General features: G+C 40.3%; 3 protein-coding genes, 1 non-coding gene and 1 pseudogene across 5 annotated transcripts; 2 read left to right on the top strand and 3 right to left on the bottom strand.

Annotated features, from left to right (window-relative positions):
- Nucleotides 1-4116: 4116 nt before the first annotated feature.
- Nucleotides 4117-5871, bottom strand: LOC149001286 (NADPH-dependent aldehyde reductase-like protein, chloroplastic pseudogene; annotated as a pseudogene).
- Nucleotides 5872-6439: 568 nt separating this feature from the next.
- Nucleotides 6440-8092, bottom strand: LOC149001285 (uncharacterized). The gene is made up of 2 exons (XM_089136477.1): nt 7112-8092; nt 6440-6511 (listed from the first exon to the last, which is right to left on the bottom strand). Exons 1-2 carry the CDS (start codon nt 7807-7809, stop codon nt 6451-6453), a joined length of 759 nt encoding a protein of 252 aa, XP_088992603.1. The 5' UTR covers nt 7810-8092; the 3' UTR covers nt 6440-6450.
- An 11030-nt stretch (nt 8093-19122) lies between these two features.
- TRNAA-AGC (transfer RNA alanine (anticodon AGC)) lies at nt 19123-19195 on the top strand. The gene has a single exon. It is a non-coding gene; the product is annotated as a tRNA-Ala (tRNA).
- Nucleotides 19196-20104: 909 nt separating this feature from the next.
- On the top strand, nt 20105-23676 carry LOC149001283 (protein SINE1-like). Its single transcript, XM_089136475.1, has 3 exons — nt 20105-20401; nt 20771-22113; nt 22742-23676. Exons 2-3 carry the CDS (start codon nt 20779-20781, stop codon nt 23366-23368), a joined length of 1962 nt encoding a protein of 653 aa, XP_088992601.1. The 5' UTR covers nt 20105-20401; nt 20771-20778; the 3' UTR covers nt 23369-23676.
- Nucleotides 23677-24315: 639 nt separating this feature from the next.
- On the bottom strand, nt 24316-25856 carry PNSB2 (NDH-dependent cyclic electron flow 1). Of its 2 annotated transcripts, XM_089136474.1 has the most exons (4): nt 25338-25856; nt 25189-25272; nt 24832-24975; nt 24316-24730 (listed from the first exon to the last, which is right to left on the bottom strand). In XM_089136474.1, the coding sequence occupies exons 1-4, from the start codon at nt 25782-25784 to the stop codon at nt 24536-24538; spliced, it is 870 nt and encodes a 289-aa protein (XP_088992600.1). In that variant the 5' UTR covers nt 25785-25856; the 3' UTR covers nt 24316-24535. The 2 variants fall into 2 exon arrangements, with proteins under 2 accessions (XP_088992600.1, XP_088992599.1); XM_089136473.1 differs by having other exon boundaries at nt 24832-25272.
- Between the last annotated feature and the right edge of the window lie 28 nt (nt 25857-25884).

The raw sequence follows: 25884 nt of genomic DNA, 5'->3' as shown, positions 1-25884 counted from the left end.
CCCGCATTTTTAGACCGAAAGGCATTACTTTATAGTAATAGCTGTCCCTATCATCATGAATGCCGTATGCTTTTCGTCATCGGGATGCATAAGGATCCGATTGTATCCCGAATATGCATCCATGAACCGAGCATTTCGTGTCCTGCCGTTGCATCTATAAGAAGGTCGATTCTTGGTAGTGGATAGTGGTCCTTTGGGCAGGCTTTGTTGAGATCTCGTGTAATCGTACACATCTGCCATTTCCCGTTTGCTTTTTTGACCATTACCACATTAGCTAGCCATTGCGGGTGGTCGTGCGTTTATAAAGCGTTGTTTTAGCTTTTGCACTTGGTTAATGGCTTCATGTTTTTCAATGGCGAAGTTTCTTCTTTTCTAACAAGGAATTGCTGTGGATCAATACGAGTTTATGCTCAGCCACCTCCCCTGTCGATCCCCGGCATGTCTTCAGCCGACCGCGAAGACATCATAATTCTTTTTAAAAACTCGTGAGCTCCGATTTGAATTCGCTTCTTGCTCGGAACCGATCATGGTACCTTGCTCATTTTGGTCGGGATTGAAGTGGATTCTTTCTAGTTTTTCCACCGGTTCAGCTCTTTGCAAGGTTTCTTCATCGCGGTCGCCTCTAACTTCAATGGTCATGGTCGACTTCGTCCTTTTCTTTTTCCGCATGTGTCGTTGTAACTTTGCCGGCTACTTTTTCGGTCGGCTACACATTCTCCAATTCCCTCGGTGGTGGGATTTCATCTTCATGTGTAGCGAGGAGACCACCGCTTCAAGTGCACGAGAGGGTTGGTCGTCCTATGATTGCATTGTATGCTGATAAATCTCGTACGACCATAAAATTAGTCTGTATGATTCTATCTCGTGGGTGCTCTCCAATCCGTAGCTCTAATCGGATCGTTCCTTCTGCTCGGGTTGATGATCCCGTGAAACCATAAAGCTGGGTTTCGCATGGGACGAGCATGTTTTCTTTTAGCTTCATTTTTTTGAACGCATCTAAAGATAATATGTCTGCCGACGATCCAAAATCTATGAATTTCGTTCCTTCCAGGAGAATTTTGACTACCAAGGCATCATCATGAGGGATTGTGATATCCCGTAGATCCTCGGAAGAGAAATTATTGGCTCAGTAGATATATTTTTATGGGTTTCGAGTATTCCCAATATATCGTACTTTTCTTTTTGCTTGTCGATTTGATTCTTCCGTCGGACCACCAAATCGATAGCCGGAGGTCTTTTTCTTTGTTTTTCATCCGCCTCGGTCGGCGTTTGGCCGGACTTCTTCTTTCTTCTCTGTGGCTCGACCTTTCTCTCTTCGGGATAGGGTTGTCCTGTGGTCGGCCATCTTCTTTAGATTGGATATACTTCTTCAAGTGTCCTCGGGAGATTAAGTTTTCTATCTCCGTCTTTAGATTTTTGCAATCGTCCGTCCAATGGCCGTGATCTTTGTGATATTCACAATACTTTCGTTTATCACGTTTTCTCGCGGTGCTCGGATTTTATCCGGCCACTTCATATGTCCTTGATTTTTGATTTGCATCAAGATTTCGGATATTCTTGTATTCAGGGTGGGAGATTACTAATCTCTTGCTTTTTTGGGGATTCCGGTCGAGCTTTCTTGGTCGAGCTTATCCCTAACATCCCGGTCGGTTGAACCCTTTCTCGATCGCTTCTTCTTCGGCCCTTGGTTCTCTTTTTCGAGATTCTATGGTTTCCGAAATCTCTCGCTTGTTTGTGACATCTTTCGCTCGCTTCCGCATATGTTTTTGGCATATCTTGGAGCAGTCGCTCTAGCAATCCTTCATGAGTAATTCCTTGGTATAACGCATGAAAGGCAATTTTCTCGTCCATGCTTTCAATTTGCATGGTAAGATTATTGAATCTTTGAAGGAAACTTCGGATAGATTCCGTTCTACCTTGTTTTATAGCAAACAAAGTATCTTCTCTTTTTTTCAACTCGACTCCTCCTTGGAAGCGTAGCACAAACACTCGTCCTAGTTGATCAAAACTCATAATCGAACCGCTTGACGATGCCGGAACCAGTCCAATGCGGAACCGGTTAAAGAGGCTGCAAAACTTTGGCACATGGCTGCCTCATTATGCTTATAAATTGACATGGTCGATCCGAGCGAGTGATGTGATGTTTTGGACATTGCGATCCATCAAACAAGATGAAAGTTGGGCATTTGAAACTCTTTGGTATTTCCGCCTCGAGAGATAGCTTGGATGAAAGGATCCTCTTTTAGAAAAGCATATAGCTCTTCTTTCTTTGGATCGTTTAACTTGTTTACCTTCTCGTCTAACTCTTTGATTTGTTTGCTCAAACGATCTTCCCGCTTGTTCGGTCCGGACTCAACCCTCTTGTTTTTGGTTCTTTGAGAGGATCGTTGCTACTTCCTCGATCATGATCTTCATTGAACAGAGGATCTTTATTTGGAATTTCTTTCTCGGATGCCGGGATTTTTCGCCTACCTTCTCTTTTGACTTCGTCCGTCTTCTAGAGATGGTCGAGGCGTTCGATCGGGAAGGACCAAGTGGTTATTCTTGCTTCCCTCAAATATTTTTGAGTATTTTTAGGATCCGCATTAGGGGCAATTATATGACCCACGGCCATCCTGAGTAGTTCATTCATGGAGAATAATTCCTCCCAAAGCTTTATTTGTTCCTTCTGGAATGTCTCAACTTGATTTGCTAATGCTCCATGATTCGGGTGTTCGGGGTTTTTCTCCCCTTGATCGGTATTTTTCACCACCTGGTCGGGAATTACCGATTTTTCAGGTTGAGGAATTCCCTTCGAAGCATCATCCTCCACCTCCTTCCGATTTGCGGCCTTCACTTTCGATCGCACCATGACTTTTTGATGCGTCCCACAGACGGCGCCAATTGTTGATACGGAATCTCGCTCGTCCTTCCCCGTCACGAACCCGCAAGATACGAGCTCGACCTTGGGGGGTCGGGTCGTCTCCGACGAATAAGTCAGTACCAATAATATGATCTCAACTACTCAATAGAGAATTCAAGTAATTGATCACAAGAAGTATGAATACCTACCTCCTCACGTTTACCTGAGGTGTTTATATAATGTAAGTTAGTAGAGTTATATTCGATATGTAACTCTACCTTGAGTTGTTCCTAGGAAAGTAACTTCATAAAGAGTTCTTTTACCTATCGGACTCTTTTCTCCTGTTGTTAGGTAAGGGTTTACCTTTATACGATTTCCTCTTCATGCCAGGCGGATGTATTTTTTATCATGGTCGGTCCTATCACTGACCTCCAGGTCGAACCTTCTTAGATAACGATCCTGGTCGGACCGTACATCCTTTGAATCAAACCGGAAGGCGTAGAATGACCATTTTAGTCATTAACAACATGTATACGATTTGTACGTTTACCAATTCTTTTTATTTTTTTAAGAAAAAAAAAAAGGGAGATATCTTAAAAATCATAGAAAATTTTTAAGATGAATAAACATAAAATGATAAAAAGAGTGATAGTTAAATACCATTAAGATTGAATATCAACATAAGTGATATTGGGTCAATGCTGTTAGTAAGATAAAAATAAATGGTATTATGATTAAATTAATGACAACATACATCTTTGAGGAATAGGATCGATACATGGCCAGTATTTGATTGGTATACAACATCGTACAAACATAGTACAAAATAGTCAAAATAATGTCAGATATGATATCTTTGAGCATAAAAACATATTCAATATGATGAATATTTTCATTTTCACATCAATTTCAATATTAAAAATTGCTTTAGGGCCTGTTTGGTTACATGAGTCTGGAGATTTCAAATATCTAGAGATTTCAAATCTATAGACTTCAAATCTATGGAATCATAATTTATAAAATTAAGTGTTTGGTTGTGGAATGAAATCTATGGATTTATTCTAAAAAACTATTTGATCGACGTGATTTTTGTGAATGACAATTGTATAGCTTTTTGAAATCTCGGATTCACCCCTTACCCTATCTCGATTCACATTTTCACTAAACGTGAATCGAGATTCATGAATCTAGAGTTTTCCCACGGGTATAATTCTCGTTCATGAATCCGGGTTTGATCTCGTTCATGTAACCAAACAGGCCCTTAGAGATTACATGAAACTAGAGATTTGAAATATTTGGATTCACAAATATTTGATTTATACCCTTTTGGTTGTATGAATCCCTAGATTCGCGAAATATAAGAATTCATTTTTTTACACTAAAAATGCGAATCTATAGATTTATGGGTATGATGAGGTGAAATCCATAAATTTCATCCCTACTATAAAAGTACTAACAATTTGAACCATGATTCTATGGATGTTTTTTTTCAGAATGAATCTACAGATTTCATTCTAAAGATTCGGACTAACCAAACATTTAATTTTATGAATCATGATTATAGACTTGAAATCTCTAGATTTTTGAAATCTCCAACCTCAAAGTAACTAAATAGCCTTTAGATGATTTGATTCAGAGTTAAAATCCAGCATACCATAGAAAAGCATATACCTAGAGGTATGTTGTATTTTATTTTCACCCATTTTTTTAATTTTAAAATTGCATTGGTTCAGTTACCATAGAGAAGATGTTAAGAGGCTAATTCTGGAAACAAAATGAAATCAGAAGCTCGTACAATACATGAGGGAATCTGGATCTTCTCCCCGTCGTGCTCCCCCATGGCTTCCTGACCACAAAAACACTGGTCAAATTTTTTTTTTAAAATTTTTTCTAAAAAGTGTTTTTTATTGTGGACCCCACTGATGTTTGTGGCCAGGAAGCGTCGGGGCGTCTGATCCGGACTCTGAGGTGGGTCGGTGGGGTCGGGTTCTAGGTTCTTCTAAACCTCTTTGCCTAAGAGATCGCGGAGCCACCGTTGACCCGAATCACCTGTCCGTTGATCCACTCACCCGCGTCAGAGGAGAGGAAACCAACGAGAGGAGCGATATCCCGAGTTTCTCCGAGTCGTCCCAAAGGGCAAGCGTCCGCTATTCTCTTGATGGTCTCTTCCGTCTTACCGGCAAAGAATAATTCCGTCGCAACCGGGCCCGGAGCGACACAATTAGCTGTGATACCCGTGCCCTTGAGTTCCTTAGCCAAGATCTTCATCATCGTCTCCACAGCAGCCTTCGATGCAGTGTAAGCACTGTAACCGGGATTCAGCAAAGCCACCAACGATGTCGTGATGCAGATGATGCGTCCACCTCCGCCACGGCTGAGGCGGTTGGCGGCTTCTCGACAGCACAAGAAGGCGCCTCTGGTATTGACGGCGAAAATGGAATCCCAGTCGTCGACGGTGGTGTTGGCTAGGGTTGGATACTTGGAATCCAAGATTCCGGCACAGTTGACCAGGATATGAGCGGCGGTGCCAAAGGCTTGTTCGGCCTGGTCGAATAGGGATTTGACCTGAAGAGGATCCGAAACATCGGCCTTCACTGCTACGGCTTGGACGGAGTGAGGTTCGGAAACATCGGAATTGATCTCGGAAGCTAAAAGATCTGCTTGGTTGGAGCTAGATGTGTAGTTGATGACGACCTTTGCACCGAGGGATCGAAGGTGGAGGGCGATGGCACGACCGATGCCGCGTGAAGCTCCTGTAACTATCGCCACTCGGCCGTCCAGGGGATGTTGTTGAGGACTGCTTGTTCCGCTACCAACACCAGCCATGAGAAATTTACGGCAGAGAGAGAGAAACAGATATGGGGCAACGTTGCTCAAAAGGATTGACTTGTCAGGTAAAAACTAAAACCCTTTCATTGCAACAGTCTTGAAATTGATATCTATATATACTAGTAATCTTTTCTTTTCTCACAAGGTGTGTGCTTGGCGTCATGGCTTACGCCATCTAGTAAAATTTTAAAAAAGACGGGAACTTGGACTTATCGGAAGGCCTGAAATCTCCCAAATGTTTTTTTTTTTCTTCTTCTGGATGATATTTTCATATTTTGCCGTGCTTCTAAAAATCATCTTTATACTATTAGAGCTTTGTTTTATTTATTTTTGGATTTATCTGGTCAAAGTATCAACTTTGATAAAAGCGATTTGTTCTTTGATGCTAATGTGTCTTCTGAGGAGCGAATTTCATTATATAGAATCATTGGAATTTGTGAACAGATTTTCATGGTATATTGCATCCTACAAGCCATATGATACATTCAAAAGTGGTATATATGTAATCCAGAGAAGGATTTCCATGTTACCGGAAAGAAAAAAAAAAAGAAGAAAGAAACTGTAAGGCAAACTAAGATCATCTCAGTCAGCTGTAATGGTCAGATCACGTCTTTCACCCTACAGTGAAATGGAGGCCAGGTGATCAAAATTTTTGAAAGAAAGAAAACCCACTGAAATTCTGTTGGAAGGGTCTCTGTTCTGCTGTTTTGAACTTTTACAGAGATTACTACAAAATACACTTGTATATGGCAATCCCATTGAAGAGAGAGAGCCTTCTGTCATAAGGTTCTATCCATGGTCTGAAAGCACGAGCAGCAATCAGCTAAGCCATCAAATTTCCTGCAACACAGAGAAACTCTGTTTAAGAAATGTGTCTCTGCCAAATAATGTGTATATGCATTCTCAAAGATAAAAATAGATGCTTGTTAGAGTGTTCTATCATATAGGAACTAGGAGGTCAGAGTTTGAATTCATTTAAGGCTAGGGCATAACACCGCCTTGTATTACATAATATCGGCATCCCTAATGCATAAAAAGAATTGCCTGTTTCACATTCCAGGTTCCACCCCCCTAAGGGTTATGAGGAAGAATCAGAGCAAAGCCCTGCATTTGAATATCAGACGTAATAGAAGAATCCCCTCTGAATCCTTACGGAATCAAATTTGGAGAAACTCTTAGCTCTGGACACCCTTCCCTCCTCAGAGAGAAGAAAGAAAGAAAGAAAGAAAGAAAGAAAGAAAGAGAAAAAAACTCAAAAAAGGGAGGACTTGTGAAATAAAAGTGAATTAAAGGAAGTGAAAAAGGGTTGGTTGGGTGGCATAGTTCTAACGGGTTTCTATTCTCTTGTAAATTGTTTTCCACTTGTTTTGATTTATAAACTGATATATAGCTCTGAACTTCTATTCAAGGGGAAATCGTAGAATGAAATTAATTAAATACCTTCTTCTTCTGCTGCCGCTGCTATTTTTGCTTTCAATGCTGCTGCTTCCACTACTTCCACTGCTTCCGCTATTATTGCTGCTTGTTACAGCACTACCACTGCCCCCTGCAACTGAATATTTTTTCTTCCACCACTCCTTATCAACACCTCTCCCTTGCGTCTCCAAGGATGGACACTTTTGTGACGTTTTAGAACCTGTATCCATTGAAAAACTCTTCTTCATTGCCCCCAGAGAAAGTGGTAAGAACGTCTTAAGCAGAACAGGTTCCTTTTCCATGCTTACACTTCTACCAGTCCACCCCTTTTTACTATCCTGACCCTTTTTCCTCTTTGCTTTCTCAGTCTTGGTCTTTGATTCATTGCCTTTCGTATCTGCACTAACCTGCCCATTTGGCTTCTCCACAAGGTCCTGCAGGGAGAGCTCATATGAAGATTCGGGCATGTTTTGAATCATCTCCATAAGCTCCCTTTGACTTCTGGCAATGGCATGGGTCCTAGATGCAGAAGAATGGGAACTGTGGTGCAGAAGTGAAGCCTCTGGTTCAGTACTTCTAGCTGGGCTTGTGTTCCATAGCGTTGGTGATGGAGGTCCGGATTCATCTTCTCCTTCTGACCTTGGTCTTAATTCAACTCCTTCGCCATCTAAACACCCATAATTCTCATAGTTTCTGGAGAACCCATGTTGCAAATCAGCCATGGTTGGGATTTTGAGAGAACTAAGGTGGGAGAATTTGAAGAAAGAGTTGTCGTTTTAGAATTTTGAGGTGAAAGAGAAAGGGTTGAAGGTGGGTGTGGGTGTGGGTGCATTATCATTACCGATCCTTTTAGAGTTTGGCCCATGCTTTTAAGAATTCTCTATAGAAGCAGTCATTGTCTCCAGATAAAAGTCAAGGGCTCTTCAAGGTCTTCAGATTCCAAAATTTCTCTTTCGGAGCGTTCTTGAGTGTTTGTCTCTTGTTTTGTTGCTTTAGAAAGACTCCTGTGTCCTTTACTCCATGCGATCCATAGCAAAAATAATAACTACTGATTGATTTAGGTTTAAGAGTTTTAAGTTGGTGAAGCCATGAAACCGTGCTTTAATCTTTTTCTAGTCTGCAAGCTAAAGATTTCATTATTTGCCCAGAAGAAAAAGGTTTCAATTCATCATTTGTCTCGTTTGGTTGGTTCTTTCTTGTTCTTTTAAAAAAACCATTTGAAACATTCCGCCACACCTGGGCACCAAAACCCTGAAATCTTGGCCATGGTGGGTACCAATGGGAAAAAGATGGTGCGGCTACTTAGTGGGGGGTGTGATTTGAGAATATTAGATCAAAAAAGGAGTTCAGCATTAGCAAATTTTTAGTGATGCTTTATCTATTATCACTCTAATGATAAAATCATTTATTAATAATTTTAATATTAAAGAAAGAAAATTTTTGGTTTGTTGACCAAGACAGCATTCATCCACCCATAAAAAATACATTAGAAATTGGAGTTTTTGAAATATTTTCTTTCTTTTGTTCATAGATCATCATTGTTATTATCATCTGCTTTACCAATTAGACAATTTTTTTTAAAAAATTTTAGCAAATGTTATATTAGGGATATCTTTTTGGGAATGCACAATTGAATACGTGTAAGATAGATTGGTCTCATTTTGTTATGGCTTTCTCTTTTTCTTTTTTTTGAATAAAATTTTGTGGAATTTTTTACCTTTAATTGAATGAAGTCACTGGATCTATGCATGATCCCATGATTTTTCTTCAATCCGTTGGGGGAGTGTTATCCATGAGTTCGACCCATCATTTCTTTCCCTTAATGATACTTATTCATTATCATGGTAATCATCTTCTTCGTCAAATGTGAAAAAAGAAATAGATTTAATATACTTAACCTTTAATAATATCTGTCATGATTATAAACTATCATTAATTTGTAAGAATTTAAGCTTCACATGTTATATATATATATATATATATAAAATATTATGTGTTTATTTGTATTTTCTTTAAGTAAAAACATTTGTGAAGTATTTAATTTTAAATTTTTTTTAAGTACATATTTGTAAAAAGATTAAAAGCATGTAGGAGTCAATTGAAATATGTCTCAGATATTTGAATCTCAGATATGTTAATTGGATTTAAAATTTAAATTCGTTTTAATGTGGACTGATAGGCTCAGACATAGTTGCCTCCATTATAAGCTTCTCATGACATTCTTTATTTTAAAATTCAAGATGAATATTGGGTCTAATTTTCATTGTTAGTTTTTTTTTTTTTTGGGTAGATTTTCATTGTTAGTCTTTGAATATAAGTTTTGTGAGGATTTCATCTCTTAGAACAAATATTGAGATTGTGTTATTATTTTAATAATAATAATAATAATGAAGGTAGGCTTATCTCTCTTCTGATCTGGCTGAGTAGATGCTAGTTGTTACATTTCTTGAGGTACATCATAGAGCTCTTTTACTTAAGCAAGCGTGAAGGCTACTAATGAACCTCACTTTATATATTTGGAAAATAAGTGGAAAAAAAAAAAAAAACAAACACTCACTTTATGTGGGCCTCAATCTTAAGATCTATATATTTTCCATCCTCTTCTTTCTTTTATTCGAAAATTCAAGCTAAACCTATATAGAACAATATTATTTATGTCACCCATTTACTAAAGGAGTAAGTTTTTTGCTAAGTGGGTAATGGATAGACTCAAGGTAGGAAAAATTGGTAAAATATTGTCGATATTTTACCGGTTCAACAACTAACGACAAGAGAGGGGGGAAACGAGATTTGCAATATATCGGCGATATATCGTTGAAAAATCAAAATCACACGATATTTTAAAGATTTCTCATGATTTTCTGGTGATTTCACGCAATATTTTTAGGCGATTTTTTGGTCACATTTTTGTTGTTGTTTTCCAAAGCTTTTCTAATAGTTTCACTCTACATTAATACAATGTGCACGAAAAACAAAGAATCTAGGAACTTGATTGATAAACTAGAGTTTGAATGGAAAGACAAAACTTTAGTTTAAAATTTGAACTATATTTCATTTTGGTTACCTAAGAGTTAGTATTCTGTTTAAGTTTGTTTCCATGTATATCTCAACTTCCTATTCATGTAATTGTTTACACTATAAATACAATTCTCAAGCTAATGTGAAATCTTGAGCATTCAAAACCAAATATCAAAATTCTTTCATTGATTAAGTGAAAAGTGTAGCATAGTCACCAATGGACATGTAAATCATGATGCTAACCCATGACTCTTATTCTTATTTAGAGAAATCCACAAAACAGGTCACGAGTACAGACATCAGTTAGGATGGTGTAGAAATTGTCAACCAATGGAACTCTCATTTTATTACCAATAACCTGCTATATCCAACCAATACAGTTGATCAGGATCAGTTGGCTGGGTCCCTTTCAACCGGGTAGTTTAACCCAGGACAACTTACTAAAACCTAGGATGGTACAAAGATTAACAATGCAAGAGGACTGGCATGAATAAGAAGCAAAGAACCAACAGGCATTGCGCCTATTGCTTATCAAATTAGTGAAACCCCAAGTTAGAAGACCATCAAGAAATCTGATATTGACATGGGGAAACTTTTAGGGTCGTTGGTTCTTGAGTCCACAAAAATTTAGAGATTTCAAATCTCCAGACTTCAAATCTCTAGAGTCATGATTCGTAAATTAACTGTGGTTGAATTTTTGGAATGAAATTTCTAGATTTATCTTAAAAATATTTATTGATATGGTTCAATCTTTACGCTTGAAGTGGGTGAAATTCCGTTTCCCTCTCCTTAAATCTGCTTCCGTTTTGGTATGTGATTCGTTCTGAATCTGGTTCCCCAACGCTAAAACCAAACAGGCCCTTAGAGAACCATTGGTGACAACCGTTAGTAAAATCTTAAAACTTTTGTATGGAAAAATATCACCAGCATATCCATATCCACTGAAAGAAAAAGTCTCAAGCTGGACCTACATGAGCTCAGTTATAAGAGTGATCACAATCACTTTCTTCTATTTAATTCAGTATCGATCAAACAACATTAGTAAATATTAGCACTTTGTCATTTTTTTTTGGGTATAATGACTACCAATTGGTTTTTTGGAAAAACTAATTCTTCACTTGCTTGAACGGATGATTACATCCTTTTTAATTTTAATTCCTCCCAGCATGGTTCTTCACTAGAAAGAAGTGTGAAATAACAGAGAATGCAGTCATATACAAGACTCCTTAAATGTTCTAATCACATCCCGCGCTTGATGGACTTACGCAATCCAATAGGTGCAGCATGTTGCTCCGATTTCCGGCCACGGGTCCCAGACGCTACTCCGTCCAGAACACCACTCTATGGCGATGACCCATTAGTCATTTTATTGGCAGCGGATCTCCTGTTCTTTTGTGGAGCTTCCGGGCTGCTCTCTCGCTTATCTTCTACTTCTTCTGTGTCACCATCATTGATAAGCAGAATTCGTCGTCGTCTAGTGAGAGGAGAGATTTGGGTTGATGAATTGGTAATAGCTTCATTGTTCCTGCTCTCATTCTCCTTCAAAGTGCTTGCTTTGTTAGGCTTTAAAGAAACAGAGGAATCGTTGCTCTGCCCCTTGGACTTTGCTTTAGAATTCACTTTGTTCGCAGTTGCTGGACTAACTAAAGCAGCACGAGCAGAAGCAGACTTGTCGAACGCATCTCCAAGTTTCCTCTCTGAGCTTTTACCAATAGGAGTCCTCGCGACCTCTTCTTCGTCCGCATCATCTTCATTGATGAGCAGAGCCCGTTTTCGAGGAGAAAGAGATGGAGGTACTGAAGTGGATATGGGGATTTTGTTCATACCCTGTTTCTTCTTTTTCTTAAAACTCCTCTCCTTCTGTGCCCTTAGCTTCTTGATGCTGCCCTCGATCCTGCCCTGTAGCCTGTGACGTTTGAACTTGAGACCGCCCATGGACCAATGCGCGTCGCTGGCCCAGGTGAGAAACGGATCCAGGACCGTCGACGGCGGATCTACCCTACTCCCACCATCGCTCAGCTTCACGTCTGTGTAGAATCGGGGCCTCGGCAGGCTACTTCCGTACAACTTTCCCGGACCCAAAGCCCCAATGCGCACAACCATGGCGATTAACTACAGAACCAGAAAATCTATGAGGTGTGGGACTTTTATTTGCGGCCCGGTGCTGCCCACGGCCAAGATTTGGCCAAATGAATCCGACGGTTATAAAAAAATATGCAAAGATATATTTATAAATATAAATTTTTTTTTACATCTAAAGGGTTAAAATTTTATGAAATTTACAAAATCAAGTCCTAACTCTTCTCTTTGACGTCTTTCTGCGATGCAAACCTCATCATCGACCATAACCGAATACCCAGGTGGGTTGAGTTCTAAAAACAGGCGACCGTCGATAGAAGACGAAGAAATTCATCCTCTTCTTTGTCTTCTTCATCGTTGGATCGTTACTTCGACATTCCTCGGCCGATTTTTCATGGGAAACTTCCCAAGTGGGTGGAAGGGTATCTGGAACGGATCGGAACAGTTTTAAAGGAAGGTGGGTGGAATGAACTGAGGTGGAATGAACTGTTCAGGTATCAGCCTCTGGTTTTTACGAAGAGGATATGATTTTGTTAGATAGTCAAGCAGTGTTAGATGCTCTGCTTCTCAAGGCAGACCAGTTTTCGAATTTGCTTAGAAAAAAGTAGGGTGGAATTCTGAGGAGATCACAACTGCTCTAGGTTTCGATTTTCGTACAGAAAAATAGAAGAAACCAGGGAAGAACTGTAGCCGGAGTTAGTAGAGAAGATCGGTAAATTAGCAAAAAAATCAATGCACGATCATGCGCAAAGAACAAAGATTGCAGAGGCCGGAATCAAGATTCTTTTTATGGATTTTACTTAATTTTTATCCTTTTTGAAAGAAAAATCCAAAATATCCCCATACATCAAAGCTTCTCGCGCTTGGTTAGCACGTTTTTTGGGGTGAAGAAAATTTGGGAAAAGTAAATGTAATCATGAGAAACAGATATTGTAAAAAAGGATATTTGTAAAACTGTAACAGATAAAAATATTCGTTTCAAATACAAATTATGATCTTTACAGATCTCAAACCTGCAATTTGTTCCTTTTTTCTTCCCTGTGTTCTGCTTCTTCATCTCTGAGAGGTGGGGGAAGAACAAGCTGGTCGTTTGATGCTTCTAATAAATACCCCAAATCAGCCCCTAAGGCTTATGGGTGTTGGGATTCTGGTTGAGGTTTTTGGAGGCTAATTTAGATTGTTGTCTTTTATTTGTTGAACTAGGAGGTTATTGATTAGAAACTGAAGTGATACTTGCACCTTTAACTTAACTTGAACCTCAAATTGTATATATGGGTCGCCCTTTTTTTGGAAACTTTTGTTGTAAAACATCAAAAAAGCCAATTGTACGTATCAGAGTCAAGAGTTGGTATTGGTGCATTTGTCAAAACAAATACTAGTTTATTTATTTTCTTTATTCATTGCTCCCAAAGGAAATGAAAAGAGAAGTCTTTCCTTGCTACTTTATTCTTTTCTTCTGTAGCTTAATCTGTACTAGGAATGTCAAATAAGTGTGGAGTCTAACCCACCCACTGTAATGGTCATAACCAAAAATTAAGAAAAAAATAAAATAAAAGAAAGCAAATCACATAGACGTCCCTGGGAAAGAAGTTAAAAATTTATGGAAGGGAAGGGAATGGATGAGGTTGATTGGAAAAATAAAAGAAGATGAAAGGGAGAAGAGGTGGGGGCCGGTATGGATAAAAAGTTTCATGATGGACTTTTTTTTTTTTTTTTTTTTTTTTTTTTTTTTTTTTTTTTTTTTTTTTTTTTTAATTTTTTTTTTTGGCCTAGGGCCTTTTATCATAGGCCCAATGGTATAATATTCATGGGCCACACTCCCCAACTAAATAACACTAATGGGCTACACTTAACCCACATTCGGGGAGGAGATTCGAGATCTACATCATAAAGTATCTTGTCTCTAGAAATATCCCTGAAATATCTAGACCCACTAGAATATTCCTAACCATTAGATTCTAGACACTTGTACAAATCACAACCATTCATTGTATCCTACCTCACCTATAAATAGGGGAGGGACTCATTTGTACAAAGCATCAAGAAGTGATCAATACAAGTTCTCTCAGGTTCTCTTTGAGCTCTAAGCTTTCTTCTACTCTCTCTAGCTGGGTTTTAGGCCGACTTAGTGCAAGAAAGTGCTAAGTGTCCACGGTTGGCTTAGTCAATAACTAAGGCCGTGACATTTGTGGTATCGTAGCTTCGGTTGGGTGTGTCAGCGTGTGGGAAAAACACGATGACGAGCAGTCCGAGACGTTCAATGGTGCACAAGAGGAGCTAAACCGTGGGAGGGAGACCCACACCACCAAGGATAGGCGCAAGGGCAGGAGAAGTCTGTTGAAGTTAGTGCAACTATGGAGCCACGTCTAACGCGGGTGGAGTTGGCGATGGCCGAGGCAAGGGAACGCCTTGCGTTGGGGAGCAAAGGACCGATGAGCTCGATGGCCGGATGGACGAGCTCAGGAGTTCCTATTGGGTGCTCTCAACACCATGGAGCACAAACAACAACAACGTTTGAGGCCCTTCGGCCCGTAGTGGAAAGGATCGCCACGGTGGAAGCTCGTGTGCGGAATTGAGTAGAGAGGTAGCAACGTGCAGGAGAACCACGATTGGAGGGAATGTGTGGCGTGAGGCACCAAGGGTGGAAGTGCCAAAGCCTAAGGCATTCGAGGGAACAAGAGATGCTCGGGAGGTTGACAACTTCCTATGGCACATGGAGCGGTATTTCGAGGCTACGTCGATGGAGGACGAGTCTACCAAGATCAAGACCGTGCAACTCTACCTCACCGAGACCGCAGCTCTATGGTGGAGACGAAGGTACAACGACATGCAAAGAGGTACGTGCACCATAGACACATGGGAAGACTTCAAGAAAGAGCTTAAGAAACAATTTTATCCGGAGAATGCTGCATTCTTGGCCCGAAAGAACATCAAGAGGCTAAAGCACACGGGGTCGATTCGAGACTACGTGAAGGAGTTCTCAACACTCATGTTGGAGGTCCCTAGTATGACCGAAGAGGAACTTCTCTTCGACTTCATGGATGGGCTCCAAAGTTGGGCCTCGCAAGAGCTACAACGTCGAGGTGTACAAGATCTTGCTACGGCTATAGCGGCGGCGGAGTCCTTAATAGAGTTTAGAAGGGACGAGTCTAAGGCCAAGAAGAGCAATAATGGCAAAGGTGGGGGAGAGAAGGGGTCGCCCCACACAGGAAGGCACAAACAAGTTCTCTTCGAACAGGAGGGTGGCAAGCAAGAAAGAGAGAATTCCGCCCAAGACAAATGCTTCCTTTGTGATGGACCACATTGGGCTAGGGATTGCCCAAACCCCTAGTGCACTCCTCGAAGACACGGTGAGAGGAGGTGCACATGGGATCTTGCGCGGCTTGGTGCTATCAAGGCCAAGGAAGACAAAGCCCCTACATCAACAAAGGGGTTGTGTCGTAGAGGTGCGTATCCCAAAATGGCAGGGCCATGGTTGTCGGGGCCCCACTTTGTCTCACGAGGAGGCGCTTTGGGGCTCAAGCGAGCAGGAGAGGGAGCCTTGCTCCTCGGCCGCCCTATCGGGGAGTTGCCGAGTCGAGATGCTTGGGGCTTGGAAAGGCCCGTGGACTTGTCGGTCGTGACAATGGCGACTTCGACTTGGTGCTTGGCTGGATTCTTGCACGGGTCAGGTCTCCTTCCATTCTTAAACAAGGTGTGCATTATGGAGGAAGGGCACCTTGTATGGTCCCAACGATACAAGGGACTAAGGAGGGGCCGGCTTCTTTCGGCCATGCAATTGAGGGAGCCAGAGGGCTCCCTTTGGCGCACTCTTAGAAGACAAGGAGGATGTCCCCAAGGCAGCCGCCGAGGAGGTCGGACTCTAAGGAGTTCGGCGTGATGCCCCCGTTGCCCAGCCTACACCAAGGCGGGTTCTGGCTGTCTCTTAGACAAGCCCTAGAAGATGAGAGTGGGCCACAAGGATGCCCCGCAACTTGCCGGGGATATGGTCTGGTGAGTTACTCCCCAACAATTCAAGTCCTGCGAAGGTGCACAAAGGCCGGTTCCGTCGTATGAGGCCCGTTCAAAATCGTGGGTGGGTAGGTTTCCTCCGACTAGACCTCCCACCAAAGCTCAAGTCCATCCTGTCTTCCATGCAGTATGTTGAGCCTTACCAGGAGATGCGGGATCCTGTCGTGGACTTCTACAGGGCACCTACAGCATAACAACTCCTATGCGGAGGCGGACATATTGGCGTCGGTATCCCGTGGGGTGCCTCCGAGTCGGGTATTTGGTGGTGGAAGGGATTGCCCGAGGCGAGCGTTGGGCCGCCTTGTGGCGGTTCCAGACATATGGAGGTTCCCGCGCCCGGCTCGCTGGTGGGGGAGATGCCCCCTTTATCATAGGCCCATGGTATAATTTCTGGGCCCCTGCTGCCCACTTAGAAATAACCTATGGGCTCCTTAACCCACATTCTGGGAGGGAGATTCTGGGATCTCTCTATAGTATCTTGTCTCTGATATCCCAGAAATATCGCCCACTAGAATATTCCTAACCATTAGTTCTAGCCTTGTACATCCCCATTCTTGTTCCTCCTCCCTAAATAGGGGGGCTCTTTGTCGCTCGTGTGATCAATCAGTTCTCCGGTTCCTTTGGCTCAGCTTTCTTCCTCTCTCTGCTGGGTTTTAGGCGCTTGGCGAAGTGCTGTCCCCGTGCTGCTAACCCAGGGCGGGGGGGGGGGGGGAGGGTACTTCAAGAGGAAAAACCCTTCAAGACAATATGGCAGTCTGTTAATGAAAAGAAACTCGTTTATCTGCATTTTCAAGACAATATGGCAGTGGCAGTCTATCAAAATTGTATCTTTAAAAATTTCTCTTCTAATGTCAGTAATATATTCTGAGGGCTGATCTTTCCTTTTTGGCAGATAGTTCTTGCATGCTGAGATGCTCAAAACCATGCAGTGAATGAGTTCATTGGGAAAAGTTTGGGAAGAGTAATACTTTTTTTCCTTTTATCATTTAATGAAGAACAAAAGAAGTTCAGATAAAATTGAAAACAGTGTCCTTGTTGAAGGTAAACAGAGGTTTGAATTTTCTTTCCATGTTAGAGATAATCAATGGAACAACTCTTGTGGGGTCTTCACTGAAGCCTGTTGGTATTGGATTGGAGTAAGGGCATTGATTGGTTATTGTTTTCTTGTTTAATGGTTTATTCACATTAGGTCTTGCTTATCTCAATCGTAAGTTTGATTTTGTACAACTTTTCCTTCTTCAGTTTCAGAAGGTAAGCTGTTTCACACCGTAGGCGCTTGCTGGATCGAATCTATCTTTGGTAAATAAAACAATTAATGATCAGGGTTTTATTCCAAATGAAAGAAATCTAATAACCAATTGACAGGTTTTGTTTGAGTGTATCTTGATACGGAAGAATCCTTCTCTAGTTGTATAGGTGTGTATAAAAAGTTTTCAGTGTAAGACTATTTTGGATATTCGTATCTCTAAAGCCTCGGATTAATGATTTGAATTGTTACATAATAGAGAAATGATGCATACTTTAACCATAGAATCTTTTTGTACTAGATAGTTTGTTATGTGCCAATATAAATGGCTTTAATCCTCTAGAATGGCTCAGTTGTTATGTGCCAAGCAAGAGGTTATTGCAAACAATTAATCCGGTATCTTGATGGTGAGATTCAACCCCCGATGACAGTGGAACCCTTGATCCAAGATACTACTATCTGATGGATAACTTCCGCCATTGTGTCCTTGCCTTTATTCCTAGGAGTTCTAATGTAATAGCAGATCTCTTAGCCAGGAAGGCCCTTTCGGTTTCGGGCCCCAAAGAATGGCCGATTTCCATTAAATGGTTGGTGGCATTATGTTCACCCCCACCTCCCACCCGCTTTGAATAAGATTGTTGTTTACCAAAAAAAAAAGAAGCAAGATGTTAGAGTTTGAATCCCCTTGGGGTTAGGATTGCAGTAAGGCTGGGCTAGGCTAGGCTTTTGCAATCCCAAGTCTAACCCTGTATATTCTAATCTAAGCCTATTCCCGCCTGGACCCTAATTTAAGGCCAATGATTGTTGTCCCTAACTCTAAGCCTTACAATGCCAAGTCAAGCCCATTTAAGCTTTGATTGGTCCTGTCCCTGGCCCTAGCCCTGATTGGCCCTGTTTGTCCCTTGCTCTAGCCTTGATTGGACTTGTCCTTGGTCCTAACTGGCCATGAACTTGATTGACCCTATACTTGGCCTTGACCCGATTGACCCTATCCTTGCCACCATTCCTAATTCATTGATATCAAGCATCAAGGACAAAATTAGGGCTAGAATCAGGGATGGGTCAAGACAGGCCGGTGAACTAAAGAGTAATCTCAAACCCGCCCTTGGCCCTAGTCAAGGCCATAATATTTTTGCCCTAACCTACCCTCAAAGCCACAATCTTGAGTCTAAGCCCTATTCAGGTTTAAGGCGGCAGGTCAGGGCCATCAAGGTCAAACTTGCACCCCTAGTATGGGTCAAGGACGAAGTCTTGCCCTATATTATGTAAAGCTCATCCCTAATATATAAATCATCTATTTCCAAAAACACACACACACACACACACACACACACACACACACATATATATATATATATATATATATATATATATATATATATATATTTAAAAGATAATACTGTTGCCCCTTGTACTTTAGTTTTGAGACTGTTTACGTTGAATGTTTAATCTGTATTTTGTCCTTCTAAGTTTAAAGTCAAAATATAATATTATGCTCGTTTAAAAAAAAAAAAAAAAGCCATATCGAGTACCAATTTGAATAAAAAATGATTACCTAAATTATTTTTTGCCAAGAAAAAAACTTCTTAAATTTGATAGTAAATAAATGAAAATGAGAAACTTCTTAAAATTAATAACATCAAATTGGAAAGTGAATAACAAAAACTATTTTTTTTGTCTTGGGGATGTAGCTCAGATGGTAGAGCGCTCGCTTAGCATGCGAGAGGCACGGGGATCGATACCCTGCATCTCCAAATGAAAACAATTTTTTGTCAAATTGAAAAATTGAAAAATAAGGAACTTAATTTCTTCTTAATTATTAGGGTCATAATGTAATTTAGTATAAATAATTAGAATAAGACTTTCTTTATAAAATAAAGAAAAGACAAAGTGGTTTCAACTTTTCTATTAAGTAAATTATTCATTACATATTTATAATAGAACTAACATTTTTTCTGATATGAAAATATCAGAATCTACAAAGAAATATAACATATAATTCTCACACACAATAAGATAATTTTTTATATGGAATGATAGATTGTTGTCCAAGATAGAAGGTGTATAGAATGGAAATATTGACTGCCAACATTATGTAATGAATGACTGTGATCTTCATTAATAAGTGAATATGAATCACCAAGATTGCATCTTTAGATAGTTGACATCTTCAATTGGATGTACAATCTCTTCGAGAGTAATAAACATCCATAAAAAAATATTATTCATAACAACTTTAGGGTTATTTTAAAAATTTTAAATAAATAAAAATTGCCACGTCATTACTTAACTAATGGAGTATAATAGAAGGGGGACAATAGTAATTATAGGTAAAGTTTAATGTTAGATTAGTAATTTTAAAAAATATAAAAAAATAAATTAGTAATTACGCTATAATACTAGAGACAACTGTAACAATCCATTTATTTTAACATGTATGTTAGACAAAAATATTTCATTTTGAATGGAAATCAGGAAATGACAAATAAACAGATTTCCCAGAACGCGGTTCACGAGGGGTAGTTTCGTCTAATCAATCAAGAAATCCAATTGTCAATTGAGGGGATGGCGGGGGAATTTCGGAAAAAGATTTTGAATTTCATCCGAGCCAGGCCGCTTTTAAGGGAGGTAGTAATGATCGCGAAGAGTAGTGACAAAAACAGCGAAATGTTAAGGGTGATTGATTGATTTCTCTCTCTCTCTCTCTCTCTCTCTCTCTGTAGACTGAGAAAGAAAACTAAACCCTTGGCGCCGCCGAATCGTTCTTTTCTTGGAATTTGATTCTCTACCATTTCCGCAGATTGCTTCTTTTCCCTCCCAATCTTCCTTGAGCAGACGAATTTCTCGCTCTCTGCTTCTTTTCTTGTTAGATCAAAGCTCTCAATGTCTCATAATCAGCAAAACTAAAGGAGAGGTAACAGAGATATATAGTAGCAGAGTTTCCCTCTTTTCTCAGTCAGGTATGGTCTCTTTCCTCTATGGTTGGTAGATCACCAAAGATCTTAGATTTGAGAAACTGCGTTATGCTGCTTTTACTTATATTCCCCTAGAATAGTGTAATGAAGCAAATATTTCTTTTCAAGCATAGATGAGTGTTCCTTTTTCATACTTAAAAAGCAATTCGCGTTGAAGCAAGTCTAGAAGTCCGGGTTCGACAATAATCTTATGAATTTGCCAAAGATTATCGGTCATATATTACTGGATTTGTTGATAAAAGAAAAGGGAACCTTTTATATTTCTTTTCATCTTCTGTTTTGATTATCGAGTGCATAATTTCAGTAGAAATTAGTACTGAAATTAGTGAATTACTGGCTTGTTTGTCGCTTCAGCCTTGAGAATGGGCAGAAACCTAAGCCCAGTTCTCCAGCGAGAACTCGCGAACCTTGACAAAGATGCAGATAGCCGAAAATCAGCTATGAAAGCACTTAAGTCGTATGTGAGGGATCTGGACAAAAAGGCTATTCCGCTCTTTCTCGCGCAGGTTTCTGAAAAGGGACCTGGTTCATCATATGGGGAATGCTCTATTTCTCTTTATGAAGTTCTTGCCCGCGTGCATGGCCCTAATATTGTTACCCATATTGATAATATCATGTCCACCATCATCAATACTATGGCTTCCAGCTCAGGATCTTTTCCTCTCCAGCAAGCATGTTCAAGGGTTGTTCCTGCTATTGCTCGATACGGGATTGACCCATCGACTCCAGAAGACAAGAAAAGGAAGATAATCCACTCCCTCTGTAAGCCTCTTTCAGACTCTTTATTGGGTTCCCAAGAGGGCCTTGCTTCGGGAGCTGCATTGTGTTTGAAGGCTCTTGTTGATTCTGACAACTGGCGTTTTGCATCTCGTGAGATTGTTGAGGAGGTTTGTCTTAAAGTTGTGGGGGGATTGGAGGAAAAACCCACTCAAACAAATTCTCACATGGCGTTGGCTATGGCTTTGGCAAAGCATAACAGGCGAACTTTTGAAGCATATGCAAGGTCTGTTATACGATCTGGACTACGTATACTGGATGCTGGAGTTGCAGATGCAAATTCTCAAAAGCGCTTGTCTGCCATCCAGATGGTGAATTTCTTAATGAAATGTGTAGACTCTCGGACTATCTTCACCGAACTGGAGGCAGTGATTGAGGAGATGGAGAAATGCCTCTCAGATCAGATGGCTTTTGTAAGTGGAGCAGCTTCGGAAGCACTACAGACTGCAAAATTAATAGTTGCAGATGAAGGTTCAAGGTTGGAGAAGGATTCAGGTTCAATAACAGGATCAAATTTTTGTAGGAGGAGAGATAATGGCAGGCGGACAAATTCATGGGATTCAAGAGATCAATCTCCTCTTTCGGGATCAGCAGAGTCACAAACTGTTGATTCTTCTCTTGAATATGATTCTTTGATTGAATCACCCGTATCAACTGGGCAAGTTTCATGTAACTTGGATCGTAGGGGCAGGTGCATCAACAGGAGACTCTGGAAGCATGAGAATGGCGGAGTGGATTTGTCATTCAAGGATAATTTGTTCTCAGAAGTGCGTAAGGGTGGTAATTCATCGCACACTTTGGTGGATGGATTTGGTGATGGTGAAGCAAGCAACAATGGAGATCAATCAGGGGAATTCACAGGATTTTTTCAGGAAAGTCCTAGCAATGGCATGACAAGTTGTACCACTCCCAGTCCACAGGTAAAATGCATTTGATCTCTCTTCAACCTACCCTCCCCCCACCCCCAACCCCCATTGAAAAAAAATAAATAAATAAAAACAAAAGCGCACGTACATGTACTTGTGAGAAAACTGCCTGTGGCATTTCAACTACTGATCCCTATTTAAAGCCTACATTATGGACTACTTAAACCATTTCATGTGACCACGGTGAACCCAAGGTGCTCACAGTAACCATTTCAATGGTTAAAGCACACCTTTATGATCCACCATTGAATTTCTTCATGGACCAGAAAGTATAAGAGTAATCTTTAGGGCCTGATTTGAAGGTATCCATTTCACTGCATAATTTTTGCTATGATCACTCTATTTGAAAGCTCTTGGATTAAGGGAGTTTAGTACCATGCTTTAGAGACAATAATTGGAATAGCTAATAACTGCCATACTCTGATTACTCTTTTATCTTTTCTAATTTGATTATTTATTTAAAATTTAATGTTAGCTGAATCCAAGGATAATCTGAAATCTCTAAATTTGAATTTTTCCAGTGAAGACATTAAGGCTCAGCTGGTGTTCTTTCATGTAGTCGTCCTGTGTTACTAACAAAAAACATAACCCGACCCTCTTTCTATTCCTTTTCAATCTTCAGAGGCCACATTCGCAACTCAGCATCGATGATATAAAGATCTTCAGTACTCCAAGGAAGCTTATTTATTCTCTTCAGGATCTAGATGATGTAAATTCTGACTTTTTTGAGAAGCAAACCATCAGGTTGAGAAGCCAAGACTCGAACCAATCACAGGAGAGACCAAGAAGCAAATTAGAAGGGAATGGTAAATCATATGATTCAAAATGTAATGTTGAAGGTACCCAAAATGTGTCCAAGACTGGAGAGTGGGTGCAAAGTGACTCTGAATCAGTGTCATTAACAGATGATGTCCTCGCCATTGCTGAAAAAGTCTATGAAGGAAACGGTAAATCATATGATCTGAAATGTAATGGTGAAGGTACCAAGAATGTGTCCAAGACTGGAGAGTCGGCACAAAGTGAATCTGAATCTGTGTCATCAACAGATAATGTCCTCACCATTGCTGAACAAGTCTATGATGGAGCGCATGCTGAAGATAAAACTGAACCCAAAAGTATAAAAAAGAGAAGTTATACAATGGTTATTCTTAATTTGATTTGTTGCCTCTTCATTGTTTTTGCAATTACCATGTCAGACCTGTGGCCTGGTGGCATTCTGGAGGAAGAATCTGATCTTGTTCCAACTTGATATCATTCTGTAAGAGAATATGTAAGCTACCTTGCTTGGTCTAGTTATGATTAACAGTAGCAAAATTCTCTAAACACTTGTATCCATTATGAAACTCTACATTTGTTTAGTCTTTATCCAGTCAGATTTTGAGAGATCTGACCTAATGAGGATTTTTCTTTTTTGGATGAATCTAGTGAGGATATTTATTTCTTTTCATGTTCAATGGTTCCTTCTTTTTTGGTTTATGGAGAAAATCACAGCAGAGACCAAAAGCTTTATTGTGTCAAACGTTTGTATTTTGTTTAATCATATAGGCTTTCATGTAGTGGCATGTACCCTCTTGGTGATCCACATATGGTAACATGCACCCTCTTGAAGCCCTTTTTCTTGCCATGTAGGCGATTCATCTGAATCTGACCTGTAATTTGACACATGAGCACCTTTGGGTTCCACTTGTTCACAAAATTTGAATTCCATTGGTGTTGTCATGTGAACTGTTCTTTGTCTTGCCTGGAGAGCCATGGTAGGCCATCCCACAAATTGCAACTCTGTTTTACCATTTGCTTTGAAAACAGTTTCCAAACTAAAACTGATTATGGGATTTTCTTTGCTATTTTTACTCTTCGAAATTTCTTGATATACAAGTTTTTTTAAGCATCAAAGCGGCTAGTGCTTTGAAAATGTATCATTTTTCTCTCTCTTTGTTACTTAAACATGCTCAAAGCCGAAAGGTAGACTACAATATTGATTTTGATTATTAGGATGTCTCTGTAGTCGGTAGCCTTCCCTTTTGGGCTTCCTTCTTGCTAAGTCCCAAATTAGTCTTCAGAGTATTCATGTGGGTAGTGCTTTAAAATTTATCAACCTCTTCTTTTTCTTTGGTAATTAAACATGCACAAAGCCAACATGAGAAGTTAAAGCCTAAAGATCAAAAGAAAGAGGTGGACAAAGTTTGAGATCACAAATGAAATCAAATATTCCTTCCTGGGAGAGGAGCTGAATATGTGTTTTGGTTTTATACGTCTTTTGACATGGGAATACAAAAACATAATTACATTATATAAGCAATTCAACTTCATACTAATTTGGATAAGATATGAAATACATTCTTCTCCAACAAAAAAGGAAATGAAAAAGAAAGAGGGAGGAGGGGGTTGCTAGAAAAATCTACTCTTGAATGTACAATTACAAATTATCATGCTCAATAACCTGTGCTCCTCTCCAATCTTCACCAGGGTTCACAACTACAGGCACTAGCATTGAAGCAGGGCCAGTGCAGATGAAATAGTCTTTTCCATATTTCTGTGATAAAGAACCTGGGGTTGATACGTATATGTCATCATAACCCATTCTTATAAACCGGAATTCAAGCTCCCTTCCCTGCAGGATGACAGAGAAAATAAATGACTTTAACTACCTAACAGCTTTGGTGCAATTGGGAATACAATAGATAAATAAACTTGATTTGACAAAAGAAATACCTGATCAATGGTTTCATATTTGGAAGGTGGGGTGTTGTAAATTCTCTTCAATCTTTCAGTTGGAGGAGCTGAGTATACCCTGCTCATCTTGTCGCTCAGTACGGTGAACAAATTGTCTTCTACTGTCCAAGAACCTACTTTACCCTGAGTTTCAGAATCAAAAGAGAACCAGCCTGCGGGTTCTGGTTTCATTGCTTCAGAGGGAGACAAGATTTCAAATTTGGATGGCAATGGTGGGTGGGTGCAGTAGGAGCAGCCTCTGAGCCCTAGGATTCCTGCTCCTCCTCTGTTTTTAAATTTGAAATGGGTTAAAATTGCGCTGGTTAAGTTGACAGCCTTGCGGCCATTGTTCTTTACCATAACTGCAGTTGCCAAGCTGAGAGGGAAGAGTGAGACGATGTAGTTTATCTCAAGGGCTCCACAGGTGCAGCTCAATTCAACCTGCAACACCAAAAACACATCAACTAAGTAGGAAAGGAAGGGAGAAAACAGTTAGAAAGCAGTACCTGGAGAGCATCAATGGAGTCAGAATCAACATCCTTGACAACCCATTCTGAAGTACACAAAGGTGAGGAAGAGGCCTTTGAAATTGAAGTGGAGGATTGAGGAACTTCATTAAGGACGAGACCAATTCCACCTTTAGCAGAACTAGAATCTCCTTGGAGAGTATAGAGAACCTCCTCGAAGCCATCATCTTTCCAGTAAACCTTGGGCCTGTAGGAGGTGACAAGGCCATCTGGAATACGGACGCTGACGGAGCTGCCATTTCTCACAGTCAGTTCGACGACCGGAGCATCACCTGATTCGGTGAACTTGACTCCTTTCCGGCCGAAATTCTGATTGAGAGTCTGGAGAGTAGCTGGGCTTGTTTCTGTTACCGGGGACGAAGCCGATGATGCTCTGATTAAATTGGGTGTTGGTTTCGGGAGAGAGAAAGGAAGAAGAGAAGCCATTGCTAGAGGTTTCAGGGACTTCTGTTCGTCTATTTCTTCCTCTGTCCACACACTGCTCTGTTGCTTGCTAAGCTAATCCTCTCATGATACTCTTCTCAAC

Source organism: Hakea prostrata, chromosome 10 (genome assembly GCF_041222555.1).
Source record: "Hakea prostrata isolate BN-2017 chromosome 10, UWA_Hpros_2, whole genome shotgun sequence".
Taxonomy (NCBI): Eukaryota; Viridiplantae; Streptophyta; class Magnoliopsida; order Proteales; family Proteaceae; genus Hakea; species Hakea prostrata.
Note: the sequence above shows the minus strand (reverse complement) of the source record. Positions and strands in the feature narration are given on the sequence as shown.

Coding starts and splice junctions, on each gene's coding strand:
- LOC149001283 (XM_089136475.1), top strand. CDS start 20,779: ATGGGCAGAAACCTAAGCCCAGTTCTCCAGCGAGAACTCGCGAACCTT. Junction 22,114..22,741: donor GTACCACTCCCAGTCCACAG/GTAAAATGCATT, acceptor TTCAATCTTCAG/AGGCCACATTCGCAACTCAG.
- PNSB2 (XM_089136473.1), bottom strand. CDS start 25,784: ATGGCTTCTCTTCTTCCTTTCTCTCTCCCGAAACCAACACCCAATTTA. Junction 25,273..25,337: donor ACTCCATTGATGCTCTCCAG/GTACTGCTTTCT, acceptor TTGGTGTTGCAG/GTTGAATTGAGCTGCACCTG. Junction 24,731..24,831: donor AATATGAAACCATTGATCAG/GTATTTCTTTTG, acceptor GTCATCCTGCAG/GGAAGGGAGCTTGAATTCCG.
- LOC149001285 (XM_089136477.1), bottom strand. CDS start 7,809: ATGGCTGATTTGCAACATGGGTTCTCCAGAAACTATGAGAATTATGGG. Junction 6,512..7,111: donor AGCGGCAGCAGAAGAAGAAG/GTATTTAATTAA, acceptor TCTGTGTTGCAG/GAAATTTGATGGCTTAGCTG.